Source organism: Ornithorhynchus anatinus, chromosome 21 (assembly GCF_004115215.2).
Source record: "Ornithorhynchus anatinus isolate Pmale09 chromosome 21, mOrnAna1.pri.v4, whole genome shotgun sequence".
NCBI lineage: Eukaryota > Metazoa > Chordata > Mammalia > Monotremata > Ornithorhynchidae > Ornithorhynchus > Ornithorhynchus anatinus.
The window spans coordinates 1,711,159-1,729,239 of NC_041748.1; the positions used below are offsets into that span (position 1 = coordinate 1,711,159).

Below are 18,081 nucleotides of genomic sequence, written 5' to 3' on the forward strand. Positions count from 1 at the left end.
GGGCGGGAGGTTGAGGAGGGCCGGCCCGTGGGAACCGGGGAGACTGGGAGTCACCGGCCGACCGGCCGGCTCCCTCCCGGAGGCCGGGGATCGGTCGGGGCGTTGAGTGAAGCCGGGAGGGATCACTGGAAATCTCCCAGAAGCCTCCGGGAGCAATGGCTTCCTGGATAACAATGCCTCCTTTCTGCCACGATCCCGGCCCCGGGATTTTCACAACGGCCCTTTCTCTGCTCTCCGTTCGTCCGTCCGGTCGTACCCGGCGTGAGGGGCAGCGGGCGCTGAGCGCTTGGGCCCTGGAGACCCCGGAGAGGAAGAGGCCCCGGGTCGGCCTTCGTCATCGGGGGGCGTTTAGGGGGCGCCGGACGCTGGACTGAGCGCCGGGGAGAGCTGATGTTCTAGAGCGTCAACCTCAGGGGTATTCGGCGAGCGCTCACCCGCACACGGTAAGCGCTCAAGAAATACAATTGAATGAACCAACGCATGACTGAGCACTTAGGAGAGTCCAGTGCAGCGGAGCCTGCCCACAACAAACTTCCAGTCTTCCCGTCGGTCGGTGGCATTTAATAAGTGCTCGCTGAGTGCCGAACACTGTACTAAGCACTCGGGAGCGTCCAAAAAAGAAGAGGGTTGGTAGGCCCGGTCCCCGCCCGCGAGCTCACGGCCTAGAGAGGCGGATAGTGAGCGCTTACCTGATATCGTGAAACGGAACGAGTCACGAGAGACACGGTGTGACCTAATGGGTAGAGCCGGAGGTCGGAAGGACCTGGGTCCCAATTCCCGGCTCCGCCGTTCGTCGGCTGGGGCCAACTTGGGCGGGTCACTTCGCTCCCCTGGGCCTCAGTTCTTTCGTCTGTAAAATGGGGATAAGAGCGCGAGCCCCGCGTGGGACAGGGACTGGGTCCAACCCGATTAAGCCTCCATCTTCTCCAGCGCTTAGAACGGTGCCCGGCACGTAGTGAGTGCTTGACAAGTACCATCATTATTATTCATGCGGGATGCGGACCGTATCCAACCCGATCAGCTTGTAGTTCAGATGCTCGGCAGGTAGTAAGCGCTCAAGTACTACGGTCGTTAGTGTTTCTCCGTGCCTCGGTTCCCTCATCTGTCAAATGGGGAGGAAGGTCGGGAGCCCCAGGTGGGACAGGGACAGGATCCCACCTAACGGGCTTGGATCTCCCCCAGCGCTTAGAACGGTGCCCGGCGCAGAAATCATCGCCCGAGCATTACTGTTTCTCTGTGCCTCGGTTCCCTCATCTGTCAAAGGGGGAGGAAGACTGGGACCCCCACGTGGGACAGGGACTGGGTCCAACCTGCTGAGCTTCAATCTCCCCCAGCGCTCAGAACAAGGCCTAGCACACGGGAAGCGCTGAACAAATACCGTGAAAAAACAAATCAAAAGCAGCCGCAAGGGAACGTAATAATAATTTATGGTATTTGTTGAGCGCTCACTATGTGCCAGGCACTGTTCTAAGGGCCAGGGTAGATGCAAGACGATCAGGTTGTCCCCTGTGGGGCTCACAGTCGCAATCCCCATTTTCCAGATGAGGTAAGCGAGGCCCGGAGGAGTGAAGTGACTGGCCCAAGGTCACGCAGCTGACAGGGGGCGGAGCCGGGATGAGAACCCACATCCTCTGACTCCCAAGGCCGGGCTTTTTCCACCAGGCCACGCTGCTTAACCGGAATAAAGTTGGGGAGGAAGGATCTCCGGGCGGGAAGAATCACCCCGGCTCCTCCCGGCGCTCGGCCGTTGAGCGTGAACGGTGGGAGAAGACGAGCAAGTTGGCTAAGACGGAGTCAGGGAGTCACGGAGCGTCATGGCCGGGAGGTCAAGCGTATCCTTCCTTCCCTCTCCCTGCCTCTCACATCCTCTCTCCTCCCTGCCCCTTCAGTCATTCAGGCGTATTTATTGAGCGCGCGGAACACTGTAGTAAGCGCTTGGAAAGTCCAACTGGGCCACAGATAGAGGCCACCCCTGCCCAACAACGGGCTCACGGTCTAGAAGGGGGGAGACAACAAAACTAAACAAGTCCCCGTCTTCATCTCCCCGCTCCCAGCCCCAAGGCCCTTACGTCCAGATCCGTCATTTTTTAATTTCTCTTCCCATCCGTCTCCCCCTCTAGCCCGTCGGCTCGCTGCGGGCACGGAACGTGTGCGTTACGGGGCTGTATTGGACTCTCCCCGGCGCTTAGTCCAGTGCTCTGCGCGCGGCAAGTGCTCAGTGAATACGATTGGCCGACCGATTGACGTCCTCCTCCCAGACCGTCCTGCTCCTGGCGAGGCGCTCAGTACGGTGCCCTGCTCAGAGTAGACGCTCCATAAGTATGATTGATTCATTAATTCAGTCATTCTTCGGTATTTACTGAGCACTTAGTGTGCGCAGAGCGCTGTACTAAGCGCTTGGGAAGTATAATTCGGCAATAGACAGAGACGATCCCGGCCCACAGTGGGATTGACTGAAGCGGCCCCGCTGTTGGTCTAGATTGGTTCTTTTTTAAAAAAAAGAATAGTGTTTTCAAGTGCTTATTATGTGCCAAGCACTGTACTAAGCACTGGGGCAGTTACAAAATCATCAGGCTGGACACAGTCCTTGCCCCTCATGGGGCTCACAGCCTTCACCCCCGTTTTAATAGTAATAATAATAATTTCGGTATTCGCTAAGCACTACTTCGTGCCAAGCACTCTTCTAAGTGCTGAGGTAGATAGAAGGTCAACAGGTTGTCCCACTTGGGGCTCACACTTGTAATCCCCATTTGACAGATGAGGTAACTGAGGCCCAGAGAATAATAATAATAATGATAATGTTGGTATCTGTTAAGCGCCAACTATGAGCCGAGCACTGTTCTAAGCGCTGGGGGAGATGCAGGGTAATCAGGTTGTCCCACGGGAGGCTCACAGTCTTAATCCCCATTTTCCAGATGAGGTAACTGAGGCACGGGGAAGTTAAGTGACTTGCCCAAGGTCACGCAGCAGACAAGTGGCGGAGCAGAGGTTAGAACCCACGACCTCTGACTCCCAACCCCTTGCTCTTGCCACTGAGCCACGTTGACAGAAACCCAGAGAAGCAGAGTGACTTGCCCAGGGTCACCCAGCAGACGAGAGGCAGAGCCGGGATGAGAACCCAGGTCCTCGGACTCCCAGGTCCGGGTTCTAACCAATCCGCCACGCTGCTTCTCTGAGAGAAGTGAAGTGACTGAGCTAAGGTCACCCAGCTGACAAGTGGCGGAGCTGGAATTCGAACCCATGACCTCTGACTCCCAAGCCCGGGCTCTTTCCGCTGAGCCACCCGGTCGCTGACAGCCATCACCTAACAGGCCACAATCTGCGCCGCTTGGAGGAGAAGCGCCTTCGATCAGGCTCTGAAGTCATTATCCGCCAGACCGGGCCTCCACCCGAACCTATTCATTCATTCAATAGTATTTATGGAGCGCTTACTATGTGCAGAGCACTGTACTAAGCGCTTGGAAGGGACAATCCGGCAACAGATAGAGACGATCCCTGCCCATCGACGGGCTTACAGTCTAACCTAAGCCCTCTAGACTGTCGGCTCGCCACGGGCCGGGAACCGTAACTCCTAATTCCGTTGGATTGGGCTCTCCCAAGCGCTTAGGACAGGGCCGGGCGCATAGGAAGCGCTCAATAAATACCACGGGTGGCGCGATGGACGGTGGGGTGTTCGCTTTTATCGAGGTACTGGGCTGACAGAAAACGTTGGAGGGTGTTTGCCGTGCGGAGGGAAAATGAGGGAAGGAAGATGACAGTCACCGGCTCACAGCCCACGGTCTTTTCACGGCTTGTTTGCTTTCGGTAACGACCGAGACCCCCTCCGTCTGGGGGTCCCAAGGGGGACGGGGGCTGTGTCCATCCTATCGCCGACGTGCTATGTGTTAAGCGCTCACTAAGCGTCGAGCCCCGTTCTAAGCGTCGGGGCGGGTGGGAGTTAATCGGGCTGGACGCCGTCCCCGTCCCACGTGGGGCTCACGGTCTTAACCCCCGTTTTAGGATGAGGTAACTGAGGCACGGGGAAGTAAAGTGACTGGCCCAAGGTCACGTAGAAGACAAAGGGAGGAGAACGCAAGTTCCTCTGACGCCCAGGCCTGTTTTCCATCCACGACATCACGCTGCTTCTCACGCAGTCCTTAGCACAGCGCTCGACTCATAGTGAGCGCTTCAAAAATACCGTCATTCCCCTATTACCCCTTTAGCCTTCCCGAAGAGGGAGGGAAGGCTGCATAGACGGCGAGATTGTCAGCTTCTCGAGGGCAGGGATCACGGCCCCGTTGAACTCACCCGAGCGCTCCGGACGGTGCTCTGCACGCGGTGGGTGCTCAGTAGATGCTACTGATTGCTGGATGGATTGTCAGCTCTTCGAGGGCAGGAATTAGAGCCCCGTCGAAGTAGAGCTTCCTCGGTTTCACCGACTCTGTCCTCTCCTGGTTCTCCTCCTATCCCTCCGCTCGTCCTCCGTCTCTTCTGGGGGCTCCTCCTCCGCCTCCCGCCCTCTAACTGTGGGGGTCTGGGCCCCCTTCTCCATCTCCACCCCGTTCCTGGGAGAACTCATCCGCTCCCACGGCTTCAACTCCCACCTCTGTGCGGGATGATTCCCAAATCTCCATCTCCGGCCCTGCCGTCTCGCATCTCCTCCCGCCTCCGGGACGGCTCTCCTCGGATGTCCTCCCCACCCCTCGAGTTTAACACGTCCAAAACAGAGCTCCTCGTCTTCCACCCGAACCTTGTCCTCCCCCCCCCCCGGTTTTCCGTAGACGGCGCCTCCATCCCTCCTGTCTCCCAGGCCCGTAACTTTGGCATTCTCCTGGATTCCTCTCTCCCAGTCAACCCACATATTCAACCTCTCGCTAAATCCTGTCGGTTCAAGCTCCGTGACCTCGCTAAGACCTGCCCTTTCCTCTCCATCCGCACTCCTAACCCATTAATCCTGGGTCGGAGTGGGAGAGCAGCGAGGTGAGGTAAGATCGTGGCTCAGTGGAAAGAGCCCGGGCTTCGGAGTCAGAGGTCGTGAGTTCGACTCCCGGCTCTGCCACTCGTCAGCTGTGTGACTGTGGGCGAGTCGCTTCACTTCTCTGGGCCTCAGTGACCTGAAAAATGGGGATTAACTGTGAGCCTCACGTGGGACAACCTGATGACCCTGTATCTCCCCCAGCGCTTAGAACAGTGCCCTGCACATAGTAAGCGCTTAACAAATACCAACATTATTATTATTAAGATGGAGCCACTGATCAAGGGCTTTAATTGAGTCCCGCCTCTGGCCTAGTACAGTGCTTGCACAGAGTAAGCGCTCAATACGATCGAACGAATGAAAGAACGGATGGAACGCGCTCCCCTTTCGCATCGGCCGGACGATCGCTTTCTCCCGTCTTCAAAGCCTTCAAACGCCCTCTCCTCCAAGAGGTTTTTTCCCCCAACAGTAATAATAATAAATTATGGTATTTGTTAAGCGCTTACTATGGGCCGAGAACTGTATCAAGCGCCGGGGTAGATCCAAGCCAAGCGGGTTGGACACAGCCCCCGTCCCACGTGGGGCTCACGGCCTCCCTCCCCATTTTACAGATGAAGGAACCGAGGCCCAGAGAAGTGATCATAATAATAATGATGGCATTTATTAAGCGCTTACTATGTGCAGAGCGCTGTTCTATAATAATAATGATGGCATTTATTAAGCGCTTACTATGTGCAGAGCGCTGTTCCAAGCGCTGACCCGCCCATCAGACAAGGCGCAGAAAGGGATTAGAACCCAGGTCCCGGGTCTCCCAGGCCGGTCCTCTAACCATCAGGCCCCACTGCTTCTCCAGGTTCAGTAGCGGGGTGCTCTGCACATAGTATGCACTCCACAACTCCTGATGATGGATTGATCGATGGGTTGAAAAGTGAGTGAAATGGGTTCGAATCCCAGCTCTGCCACTTGTCAGCTGTGTGACTGTGGGCAAGTCACTTCACTTCTCTGTGCCTCAGTTACCTCATCTGTAAAATGGGGATTAAAACTGGGAGCCTCATGCGGGACAACCTGATTACCCTGTATACCCCAGCGCTTAGAACAGTGCTCTGCACATAGTAAGCGCTTCACAAATACCAACGTTATTATTATTATTAAATCTTTGATTTAGTGGAGCCAAAGGATTCCGGTTGCTACTTAGATTATTCATTCATTCCATAGTATTTATTGAGCGCTTACGATGTGCAGAGCACTGTACTAAGCGCTTGGAAAGTCCAGATTAGCAGATGGACGGTGTCGTTTGGAGAGATTTTGCTCGCTACTAGGGCTGGCCGAGGAATTGTTTGCCTTTTAGATGCAGAGATAGTTTTCCATTTACTTTAGCAAAGAAATTCCCTTTGCTGTTTCCATTAAGGGCCAGTTTATTTGCCATTTAGATTAGAAGGGAGCTTGTTTGCTCTATAGATGAGTAGAGAATTAGTTTGCCATAGTTTTCTTTCTCGTTGTTTAGATTAGCAGGCAGCCCCTTCGCTATTTAGATTGGCAGAGCTTTTCTGTTTGCTATTTAGATGAGGAGAGATCTCCCCTTTGCTGGTTAGATTGGATTCATGCAAACGTGTCAGGGAAATCACACAGCAAGCCTGGAAAGAGATGATATTTTAAGATCCTTATTCCCAAAGGAATTAATGATCAAGCCTGCTAATAATTAAGGAACTTCGGAGGTGCCGTTTTTGGAGCCCAGATCATCATTATCATTAAATATTAAATTAAATGCTAAATAAAATAATAGTATTTGTTAATAATAATGACTGTGGGATTTGGGATGGTTTACTGCGCGCCAGGCACTGTGCTGAGCCCTGGGGTGGATAATGATAATAATAATAACGTTGCTATTTGTTAAGCGCTTACTATGTGCAGAGCACTGTTCTAAGGGTCATCGGGTTGTCCCACACGGGGCTCACAGTCTTCATCCCCAGTTTTCAGATGGGGTAACCGAGGCAGAGAGAAGTGACGTGACTCGCCCACAGTCACACAGCTGAGAAGTGGCGGAGCTGGGATCCGAACCCATGACCTCTGACTCCCGAGCCCGGGCTCTTTCCACCGAGCCGCGCCGCTCCTCTAGAAATCGGCTCGGACACGGTCCCTGTCCCAAGTGGGGCTCCCAGTCTGGATCCCCATTTTCCAGATGAGGGAACCGAGGCCCAGAGAAGCGAAGTGACCGGCCCAAGGTCACGCTGCAGACGAGTGGCGGAGCTGGGATTAGAACCCCTGACCTTTTGATTCCCAGGCCCCTTCTCCATCCGCTTCCCCGGCTAAGCGCTTACTACGTGCCCTGCACTGTTCCAAGCGCTGGGGTAGAGACAAGATAATCAGGCCCCGCATGGGGCTCACGGTCTAAGTAGGAAGGAGAGCGGGGATGGACTCCCCATTTTGCAGATGAGGGAACTGAGGTCCAGAGAAGAGAAGTGACTCGTCCGAGGTCACAGAGCGGACAGGTGGCGGAGCCGGGATTAGAACCCAGGTCCTCTGCCTCCCAGGCCCGGGCTCTTTCCGCTTCTCAAATAAGGAGAATTGGAAAAACACGGAACAAACGGAAGACGATCCTAATACTTGGGTGAATTCTCCATTTAACTTCAGAACTAGAGAAGCGGAGCCGCCTAATACTCTCTTCTCCTCTGACCAGGAGCCCCGTGTGGAACTGGGGCTGTGTCCAACCTTGTATCTCCCCCAGTGCTGTGAACAGTGCTTGGCACAAAGCAAGCACTTAACAAAATACCATTAAAAAAAAAAAAGAGCCCAGGTCTGGCGGTCAGAGGACCTGGGTTTTAATCCTGGCTCTGCCACTTACAAATACCATCATCATCACCGTTTGCCTGCAGTGTGACCTTGGGTAAGTCACTTCACTTCTCCGGACCTCAGTTTCCTCACCTGCAAAACAGGGATTGAAATCTCCTTCCTCTTTCAACTGCGAGCCCTACGCGGGACAGGGCCCGGGTCCGATCTGGTCGTATTGTATTTAATCCTTACGTCTGTAATGTATGTGTTTATAATCATTTTTAATATTAATTTTCTTTCTATTCATGTCTGTCTCCCCCTCTAGACTGTCAGCTCTCTGTGGGGGGTGAATGTGTCTGTTTCTTGATCTACTGGACTCTCCCAAGCGCTTAGTACATCTCTCTGCCACGGTAAGTGCTCAAGAAATACGATCGAATGACTGTCCCAGTGCCCAACACGGTGCTTTACACCTAGTACACGCTTGGTAAATGCCATAACTGTTATGATTGTTTTTCTTCTTCTTATTATTATTCTAATTGACCATTAACCTGCTTTTTCTGGTGCCACGTTTAACCACTCCAAAGCCCAGGATTTCCGGGTTTATTAGGTTTCTAAGCCTGGCTTAGTGGGTAGAGCCCGGGCCTGGGAGTCCGAAGGACCTGGGTTCTAATCCCGACTCCGCCACCTGTCTGCTGTGCGACCTCGGGCAAGTCACCTCACTTCTCTGGGCCTCAGTTCCTTCATCTGTACAGTGGGGGTGAAGACCGTGAACCCTGTGTGGGAAGGGAACCGTGTCCCACTTGATTAGCCTGCATCCACCCCAGCGCTCAGTACAGTGCCTGGCACAAAGTAAGCGCTTAACAGACCGTCAGCTCACTGTGCCCGTTGTATCGGGCTCTCCCCAGTGCTTAGTCCAGTGCTCTGCACACAGTAAGCGCTCAGTAAATAGGATGGGTTGATTGATGAATCGATGGATTGAGCAACGCAGGAGGGATGATCAGAGCTCCTCTCTCGCTCTGCAGTGAAAACGACAGATCCGCGACCGACCTGGAGAGGGGGGAATATTTATCGGCAGAGGAGAAGTGCACGGCATTCCAAGTCCCGGCAGGGAGCTCACATCCCGGATCCAGTTAGGGAAAGAGGAACCGGGCTTCCAGAAAGATCCAGAAAGGTCAATTCCGGTTTAGGCCGTCAGCTCGTAACGGGCAGGGAACGCGTCTGCTCATCCTCTTTTGGATTCTCCCAAGGGCTCGGTCCAGTGCTCTGCGCATAGTAAGCGCTCAATAAATACCACGGATCGACTGATTTAGAGAGAGGAGAAGGTTTATTGGCAGAGGAGAAATACACAGAGTTCCGAGTACCCGACCCGGTTGGGGAAAGAGGAATCGTGATTCGGGAAAGATCTAGTCTACATCAAATCAGCTGCGTTGAGATCTGGGTTCGAAGTCAGCCAATCCGGGGATTCGTGAGTCTTCTGGGCGGGAGTGGAGGCGAGGTAGCGGCAGATGCCAAATCTGAAAAATCCAGAAGTCACTTCGCTTCTCTGGGCCTCATTCTCCTCATCCGTCAAACGGGGATTCGATCCCTGTTCTCCCTTTCCCCTCGGGACGGACGGGGAAAGCACCGAATTCGTTCCGGAGTTCTTGTCCGGGATAACAAAGAAATATATCTCTTACCGGCTCTGGTGAAACGGCCTCTGCCCCGGGAAAATTCAGATTGTAATGTTGGCTGAGAGCCCCTTCAGTAGTTGATCTGACGTGAAGAGCGGACATCACACCGCATTAGATCGTGAACCCCTTGGATGGCTAGGGACCGTGATTAATTCCTGCCAGTCTACGCTCTCCCAGCGCCTAGTACAGTGCTCTGCACACAGTAGGCGCTCAAAAAATACCACTGCCGCTAATATACGTCCTACTGCAGGCAGTATGTGACTAATTGATTGATAGACTGTAAACTCCCAGAAGGGAGGGATCGTATCTATCGATTCGGTTGCATTGGACTCCCCCGAGCGCTCAGTACAGTGCTCTGCACACAGGAAGCGCTCAATAGATGCTATTGAATGAATGAAAAGGTATTACGGATTGAGTGGTTGATCGATTGACTGATGCAGATGGAAGGCTGGGAGGAAGGAAGAAGAGGGGGAAGAGAAGAAATGGTGTGGCCTAGCGGCTAGAGTCCGGGCTTGGGAGTCAGGAGGACCTGGGTTCTAATCCTGACTCTGTTACTTGTCTCCTGTGTGAGCTGGGGAAGTCGTTTCACTTCTCTGCGCCTTCGTTCCCTCGTCTGGAAAATGGGGATGAAGATTGGGAGTCCGACGTGGGTCGGGGACCGGGTCCAACATGACGATCTTGTATTCGTTCATTCATTCGATCGTGTTTATTGGGCTCTGTGTGCAGAGCACTGTACTAAGCGCTTGGGAGAGGACAATAAGACAAATTCCCTGCCCACAAGGAGTTTACAGTCTAGAGGGGGGAGAGAGACATTGACATAAATAAGTAAATTTCGGATATGTACACATGTATCTACCCGGATGTTTAGTACAGTATCTGCCACATAGTAAGCGCTTAACCAATACCATAAAAAAAGAGGAGGAGGAGGATGGTGAGGGGGAGATGAGGGATGGGTAGGAGGGAAGAAGAAGGTGAAGAATGAGGAAGGGAGGGCGGGCGAAGGGGAGAAAAGGGAGGCTGAGGAGAAAGGAGGAGGGAAGAGAGGGAGGAGGAAGATGAGGAGAAGGAGAAAGGGGAGGGAAGGGGGGGAAGAGGAGGAGGAAAGGGAGGAAGAGAAGAAAGAGGAGGGAAGAGAGGGAGGAGGAAGACGAGAAGGAGGAGGAGGAAGAGAAAGGGGAGAGAAGAGAAGGGAAAGAGGAGGAGGAGAGGAAGAGAAGAAAGAGGAGGGAAGAGAGGGAGGAAGAAGATGAGAAGGAGCAGGAGCAGGAGAAAGGGGAGGGAAGAGGGGGGAAGAGGAGGAGGAAAGGGAGGAAGAGAAGAAAGAGGAGGGAAGAGGGGGAGGAAGGAGGAGGAGGAGAAGAGGGAGGAGGAGAAGAAGGAGGAGGAAAAAGAGGTGAAGAAAGAAGACAGGGAGGAAGAGGAGGAAAGGGAGGAGAAGAAAGAAGAGGGAAGGAGGTGGAGGAGGAAAGGGAGGAGGAGAAGAAAGAAGAGGGAAGAGGGGGAGGAGGAGGAGGAGGAGGAGGAGGAAAGGGAGGAGGAGGAAAAGAAAGTGTCCGGAGAGGATGACAGCCGAAACCCCAACAGATGTCGGGGAGCCACGCTGACCTTCACCGTCAGTCAGTCGTATTTATTGAGCACTTAGTGTGTGCAGAGCACTGGACTAAGCGCTTGGGAGAGGCCAGAACAACAAGAAACAGACACCTTCCCCGCCCACGACGAGCTGACAGCCTAGAGATGAGCTCAGAGCACTGTGGGGGAGGCGGGGTGTCTGGGGGTGACGGGGCCGAGGGGTTTCGAACCAGGGGAGCAAGAAAGAAGAATCTCCTCACCAGTCAGGTCGTTGAGCAGGGAGTTGTCCAAGAGGGTCAGGGCCTTGTTGACCAAGGGACATACCTGAAACACGAATTCAAACCAGAGAGCTTCATTCGTTCATTCGATCGTAATTACTGAGCGCTTACTGTGAGCAGAGCACTGTGCCGAGCGCTGGGGGAGATGCGGGCTAATCGGGTTGGACCCAGACCCTGTCCCACATGGGGCTCACGGTCTTCATCCCCATTTGACAGACGAAGGAACTGAGGCGCAGAGAAATGGAGCGATTTGCCCAAGCTCACACAGCAGACGGGGGCGGGGGACAGGGATTAGAACCCAGGACCTTCTGACTCCCAAACCCGTGCTCTTTCTACTAGGCCTCTCTGCTTTCCTCAACCTGAATGTTTTCTCCCTTCGATCTTTTCCGTCAGCCGATAAATCGCTCAGCGATCCGGGGTCAGCCGTGCGGCCTAATGGATAGAGGTCCGGTCTGGGCGACGGAGGACGCGGGTTCTAATCCTGTCTCTGTCACTTGTCTGCTGGGTGATCTTGGGCCAGTCACTTCACTCCTCTTAGAGAAGGAGGCTGGCCTAGTGGTTAGACCCTCCCCGGGGCCTGGGAGTCCGAAGGACCTGGGTTCTAATCCCGGCTCCGCCGCTCGTCCGCTGCGGGAGCTCGCACGATCACTTCACTCCTCTGTGCCTCGGTTAGCTCATCTGCCGAACGCGGATAATAATGTTGGTCTTTGTCAAGCGCTTACTATGTGCAGAGCACTGTTCTAAGCGCTGGGGGAGATACGGGGTTGTCCCACGTGAGGCTCCCGGTTAATCCCCATTTTACAGATGAGGTGACTGAGGCCCAGAGAAGTGAAGTGACTCGCCCACAGTCACACAGCTGACAAGTGGCAGAGCCGGGAGTCGACCCCATGACCTATGACTCCGAAGCCCGGGCTCTTTCCGCTGAGCCACGCACATGGGCTACGTCCAATCTGTTTAGCGCGTATCCATCTAACGATTAGTACAGTGCCCGGCACGGAGAAAGCGCTTCCCAAATACCCTAAAAACACAACAGTCTGCCCAAAAGGGTTTCAATCCCTGTCCTCCCTCCTACTTTAGGCCTTGAGCCCCATGTGGGCCAGGGACCGTGTCCATCCTGAATCGTTTGGATCTCCTCCGGCGCTTAGTACAGTGCCTGGTACGTAGTGAGCGCTTAACCACCACCGTGAAGAGGGGATTTGGGATCAGAATGACCTACTTTATCCTGCACCAGCTTCGGGAGAACGTCGTCTAGGATGCCGGTCAGGTTATTCACCAAAGCGTTAGCCGCTTCTGGGAGGGAGCTTGAAAAGAAAGAGCGGACATTCAGTTTTCGGTAAAAATAAGAGACCCAAATAATTAGAAGTATGTAAACGAGCACCTCCTAGCCCTGGGAAAGAACCCGGGGCCTGGGAGTCAGAGGATCTGATAATAATAATGATAAAAATATCATGATAACGATGAAGATAATGATAACAATACTAATCATGGCATTTGTTGAGCGCTTACTATGTGCTGAGCACAGTTCTAAGCGCGGGGGGAGATACAAGTAATCAGGTGGTCCCACATGGGACTCCCAGGCTTTATCCCCATTTTCCAGATGAGGTCACTGGGGCCCAGAGAAGTGAAGTGACTTGCCCAAGGTCGCAGAGCAGACAAGTGGCGGAGGAGGGATTAGAACCCATGGCCGCTGACTCCCAAGCCCGGCCTCTTGCCACCAGGCCATGCCGCTTCTCAATAACGAGGATGATAATGACGATAATATAATAATAATGAGGATGTTAATGACAATAACAGTAATGAGGATGACGATAGAAATGTTCAGGATAATAATATGTATAAGGACGGTATTTATTAGGCGCTTACTATGTGCCAGGCACTGTTCTAAGCGCTGGGGGAGATACAGGGAATCAGATTGTCCCACGTGGGGCTCACAGTCTCAATCCCCATTTTCCAGATGAGGGAACGGAGGCACAGAGAAGTGAAGCGGCTTGCCCCAAGTCACTCAGCAGACAAGCGGCGGAACCGGCATCGGAACCCACATCCTTTGACTCCCAGGCCCGGCATCGTATAGTGATGATGATGTTGATAACAATTCTAACGACAACGTCACGATAATAATAACAATTCATTCAATCCTATCGATTGAGCGCTCACTGCGTGCAAAGCGCTGTACTCAGCGCTTGGGAGAGTCCAAAAGCGCAGCAAACAGACGTAGTCCCGGCCCAAGAGGAGTCGATGACGGTCTAGAGGACGACACTGCAGGCCAGAGGATAATGGCGGTGACGACGACGATGATGGTGATAATATTTATCCCGCACAGCGAGCAGCGTGGCTCAGCGGAAAGAGCCTGGGCGTGGGAGTCAGAGGTCACGGGTTCGAATCCCGGCTCTGCCACTTATCAGCTGAGTGACCGTGGGCGAGTCACTTCACTTCTCTGGGCCTCAGTTCCCTCATCTGGAAAATGGGGATTAACCGTGAGCCTCACGTGGGACGACCTGATCACCCTGTATCTCCCCCAGCGCTTAGAACGGTGCTCTGCACATAGTAAGCGCTTAACAGATACCAACGTTATTACGATGATGATGATGACGGGCTGAATGTGGAGGAGGAGCTGGGGGCTGGGAGTGGGAGCCCCCCGCCCGCCCCCCGGAGACACTCACCCGTTGAGAAGTGTGATATTTAAGCTGGCGGGGTCGTTGCCGCAATCTCCCACCACCAGCGAGGTCTTCCCGCTGGCGTCTTTCTCCACCTTCAGGGTCACGACGACGTCCAGCCTAACGCCCAGCTCGATTAACTGTCCGGTGAGGGGCCTGGGGGAGAGGATGGACTGCGCCGGCCGGCCGGACGATCCCCCCCCGGCCTGCCGTCGCCTTCCTTCTCTAGGCCTCGGCCTCCCCGACGGGAAAATGGAAATTCCATCCCCCTTCGCCCGCCCCCTTATCGGTCGTACTGATGGAGAGCCGACTGGGTGCGGAGCGCTGTACTGAGCGCTTGGGAGGGTCCGGTCGGACGGGGTCGACGGATTCACGGGCTACGGCTAGAGCAGGAAAGGAGTTCTAGGCTCCGGTTGCTGGGTGCCGTCGGGCAGGCCATCAACCTCTCTGCGCCTCCCCCATTACCCCTCGGATTGGTAACGAACCGCGTCCTCCCTGATTATCTCGTCTATCCCCCAGCGCTAAGCGCAGCGTGGGACGCTTTGTAAGAGTGTATTACCGTGCTGGGCACATAGTAAGCGCTTAATAAATGCTTTCGTCATGATTATTGCTGACGATATTTCTTAAGCGCGTGCTCTGTGACCGGCGTTGTTCTAAACCCTCGGGGTAGACGTTACGGATGAGGTAACTGAGGACCAGAGAAGGGAAACGACCAGCCCGAGGTCAAACGGCAGGTCCTTCTGACGCCCGGGCCTCGGGTTCTACCCACTAGGCCTTTTCCCTGGGAATTCTGGGCTGGTCAGGGACTGTTTCTGGTCGGATTCGTTCCTTCGATCGTATTTATTGAGCGCTTGGAAGGCACAGGCGCACGACCCCACCCTCCCCGCAGCGCCCAGCGCAACGCGTGGCCCGCGGCGCCCCGGCCGACTCACGTTTGGACGCTGAGGACCAGGCTGAGCGGGATCCTCGCGAGGAGCCGGTGTCCGTCCGGAGTGTGATGGAGGACGATCTGGAGGAGGCGACCGTCGGCGACCTTGATCCTGCCGACGGCGGAGACCGTCAGGGGGACCCGGGCGCCCTCCTTCCCCCCTCTCCCTCGTCCCCGGGGGGTGTCGCTCACCCAACGAGATCTTCCAGGCCGGGCAGCAGCTTGATGACTTTCGGGAGGAGACCCCCCAGGAGTCCCCCAGAGGGGGTCCCCTCATTCAGCAGAGAATCCAACAGAGGCAGCTTCTGGAGGATTCCAGCCAGATCCAAGCGAAGAAGGCCCCGGCTCAACCCTGGAGAAGGATCCCAGAGGCCGCTGGGCTTGCGCTCCTTCGCCTCACCCGGAGTCACCCGATAATCACCTGGGAAAATGCCCTCCCAACCTCGTCTACCCCCGGTGGCGTTCCCCCCGGAGAGCAGCGGGGCTCAGGGGAAAGAGGCCGGGCTGGGGAGTCGGAGGTCGGGGGTTCTGATCCCGCCTTCGCCGCGTATCGGCTGTGTGACTCGGGGCCGGTCACTTCGCTCCTCTGGGCCTCAGGGACCTCAGCTGTCAAATGGGGATGAGGCCTGGGAGCCCCACGGGGGACAATCTGATGGCCTTGGATCTCTCCCGGCGCTTAGAACGGTGCTTGGCACATAGCAAGCGCTTGACAAATACCATTATTATCATTATTATTATTATTCTCAGAATCCCTTGAGTGTGATCTACCCGAATCCCCTGAGTATGATCAACTCCATTATTGGGCAGGGACCGTCTCTCTCTCTGTTGCCGAACTGTCCGTTCCAAGCGCTTAGTACAGTGCTCTGCACATCGTGAGCGCTCAAAAGATACGATTGATTGAATGAATGAATCAACCCAGAGTCCCTTGAGTGTGATCGACCCAGAACCGCTCAAGTGCCATCAACCCAAAATCCCTCAAGCGCGATCTACCCCGAATCCCTTGGGTGTGATCAACCCAGAATCCCTTGAGTGCGATCAACCCCAAATCCCTTGACTGTGATCGACCCAGGATCCCTCGAGTGAGATCGACTCAGAATCCCTCGAGTGTGATCGACCCGGTATCCCTCGAATGTGATCTACCCCGAATCCCTTGACCGTGATCTACCCAGAACCCCTTGGGTGCGATCAATCCCGAATCCCCTGACCGTGATCTACCCGGAATCCCTCAAGCGTGATCAACCCAGAATCCCTCGACTGCGATTGACCAAGCGCAAAAAAGGGTCTTCATCCCCTGAGACCCCCATGTGAGAGAGGGACCGAGTCCAACCGGATTAGCTCGTATCTCCCCCCCCCCCCCCCCGCCCAAGGGCTTAGTACGGCGCCCGGCACGTAGTGAGCGCCTAACAAAAAGGGTAGGAGGGAGGGGTTTGGGAGAGAAGTGTCTGGGGACGGTGGCAGAGAGAGGGTCACCCCAAAACTTACCGTCTACCAGATCCGTCCCAAGGCTGGGCGGTGGAGGACCGGTGGGGAGCGGGAGTTGAGCTGTTGCCCCCAAGAGCAAGGAGCAGCTGAGGAGACCCCAAAAGTGGAACATCTTCATTCCCGACACGGGACGGGGGTGGTCTGCTGCCGGCGGAGGGCGCGGACACAGAAGGAGAATCCATCAGTCCATCGCTGGTATTAACGCTCAGTACAGTGCCAACACTTTGTAATGATAATGGTGGGCCCAGCACCGTTCTAAGCGCTGGGGGAGGTCCGGGGTCACCGGGCCGTCCCCCGAGGGGCTCGCCGTCTTTATCCCCATTTGACAGATGAGGGAACTGAGGCCCAGAGAAGTGAAGCGACTGGCCCAGGGTCACCCAGCTGGCAAGCGGCGGAACCGGGATTGGAACCCGTGACCTCTGACTCCCAAGCCCGGGCTCTTTCTACTGGCACAGAGTAAGCGCTTAGTAAAGAGAGAAGCAGCGTGGCTCAGTGGAAAGAGCCCGGGCTTGGGAGTCAGAAGTCATGAGTTCGAATCCCCGCTCTGCCACTTGTCGGCTGTGGGACTGTGGGCGAGTCACTTCACTTCACTACTGAGTCCGACCCGATTAGCTCGTACCCACTCTGGCGCCTAGAACAGTATTTGACACGTAGTGAGTGCTTAACAAATACCGTCAAAAGAAATAAATGGTAGTATTTGTTAAGCGCTTACTATATGCCAAGCACTGTTCTAAGCGCTGGGGGATACAAGGGGATCGGGGAACCCCACATGGGGCTCACAGTGTTCATCCCCATTTTCCAGATGAGGTCACTGAGGCCCAGAGAAGTGAAGTGCCTTGCCCAAAGTCACACAGCTGGCAAGCGGCGGAGCGGGGATTAGAACCCATGACCTCGGACTCCCAAGCCCGGGCTCAACCCGCTGAGCCACGCTGCTTCTCTACAACAATGTTGGTATCTGTTAAGCGCTTACTACGTGCCGAGCACTGTTCTAAGCGCTGGGGGAGATACGGGGTCATCAGGTTGTTCCACGTGAGGCTCCCAGTTAATCCCCATTTTCCAGATGAGGTGACTGAGGCACCGAGAAGTGAAGTGACTTGCCCACGGTCACACAGCTGACGGGTAGCAGAGCCGGCATTCGAACCCATAACCTCTGACTCCCAAGCCCGGGCTCTTTCCACTGAGCCACGCTGCTTCTCTCGCAAAACCGAAGCAACCCGTAGCCCAAGACAGGGAGCAATTTTCGAGCGTTTTTATACCTGAATCTCCGAGACGACCTTTCCGAGGCTTCTAGAAGCTCTTTCTTCCTCTCCTGCCCCTCTTAGTTGCATCTTTCCTTATATACCCCAAATCGACCCCGGGAAGCAGGAAATGAAATTCCTGATGGGATCCCCTATTAGCCAACGCAGGGCGAGAAATCAAATGGCATCTTTCAGCTCCTTCCAAAGTAAATACTTTCCGATCGGACGTCACGTTGAGAGATTGATTTACGAATGAGGACGACGACTGGGAGCCGGCCTTCTTACTCAACGCTCTCGGAGGCAAATGGACGAAGTCGTTGGACGGGGATGAGGGGGCGTCCACTAATCCATGGTTCGGGGGGCGTTTGGGGAGCGCCTACTGCCTGCCGAGCACTGGACTGAGCACTTGGGAGAGTCCGACGGAGTCAGCAGACACGGTCGCCGCCCTCAACGAGCCTACTCTGCGTCGGTCGTTGGTATTTACTGAGCTCCACTCTGCGCGGAGCACTGTACTGAGCGGCTGGGAGGGTCCGATAGAA

The 18,081-nt window shown here is 54.9% G+C and overlaps 1 protein-coding gene across 1 annotated transcript; it reads right to left on the minus strand.

Moving 5' to 3' along the window:
* Positions 1-9,434: 9,434 nt before the first annotated feature.
* On the minus strand, positions 9,435-16,422 carry LOC114806173 (BPI fold-containing family A member 1-like). Its single transcript, XM_029049555.1, has 7 exons — positions 16,305-16,422; positions 15,015-15,174; positions 14,827-14,934; positions 13,901-14,050; positions 12,457-12,541; positions 11,223-11,286; positions 9,435-9,475 (listed from the first exon to the last, which is right to left on the minus strand). Exons 1-7 carry the CDS (start codon positions 16,420-16,422, stop codon positions 9,435-9,437), a joined length of 726 nt encoding a protein of 241 aa, XP_028905388.1.
* Between the last annotated feature and the right edge of the window lie 1,659 nt (positions 16,423-18,081).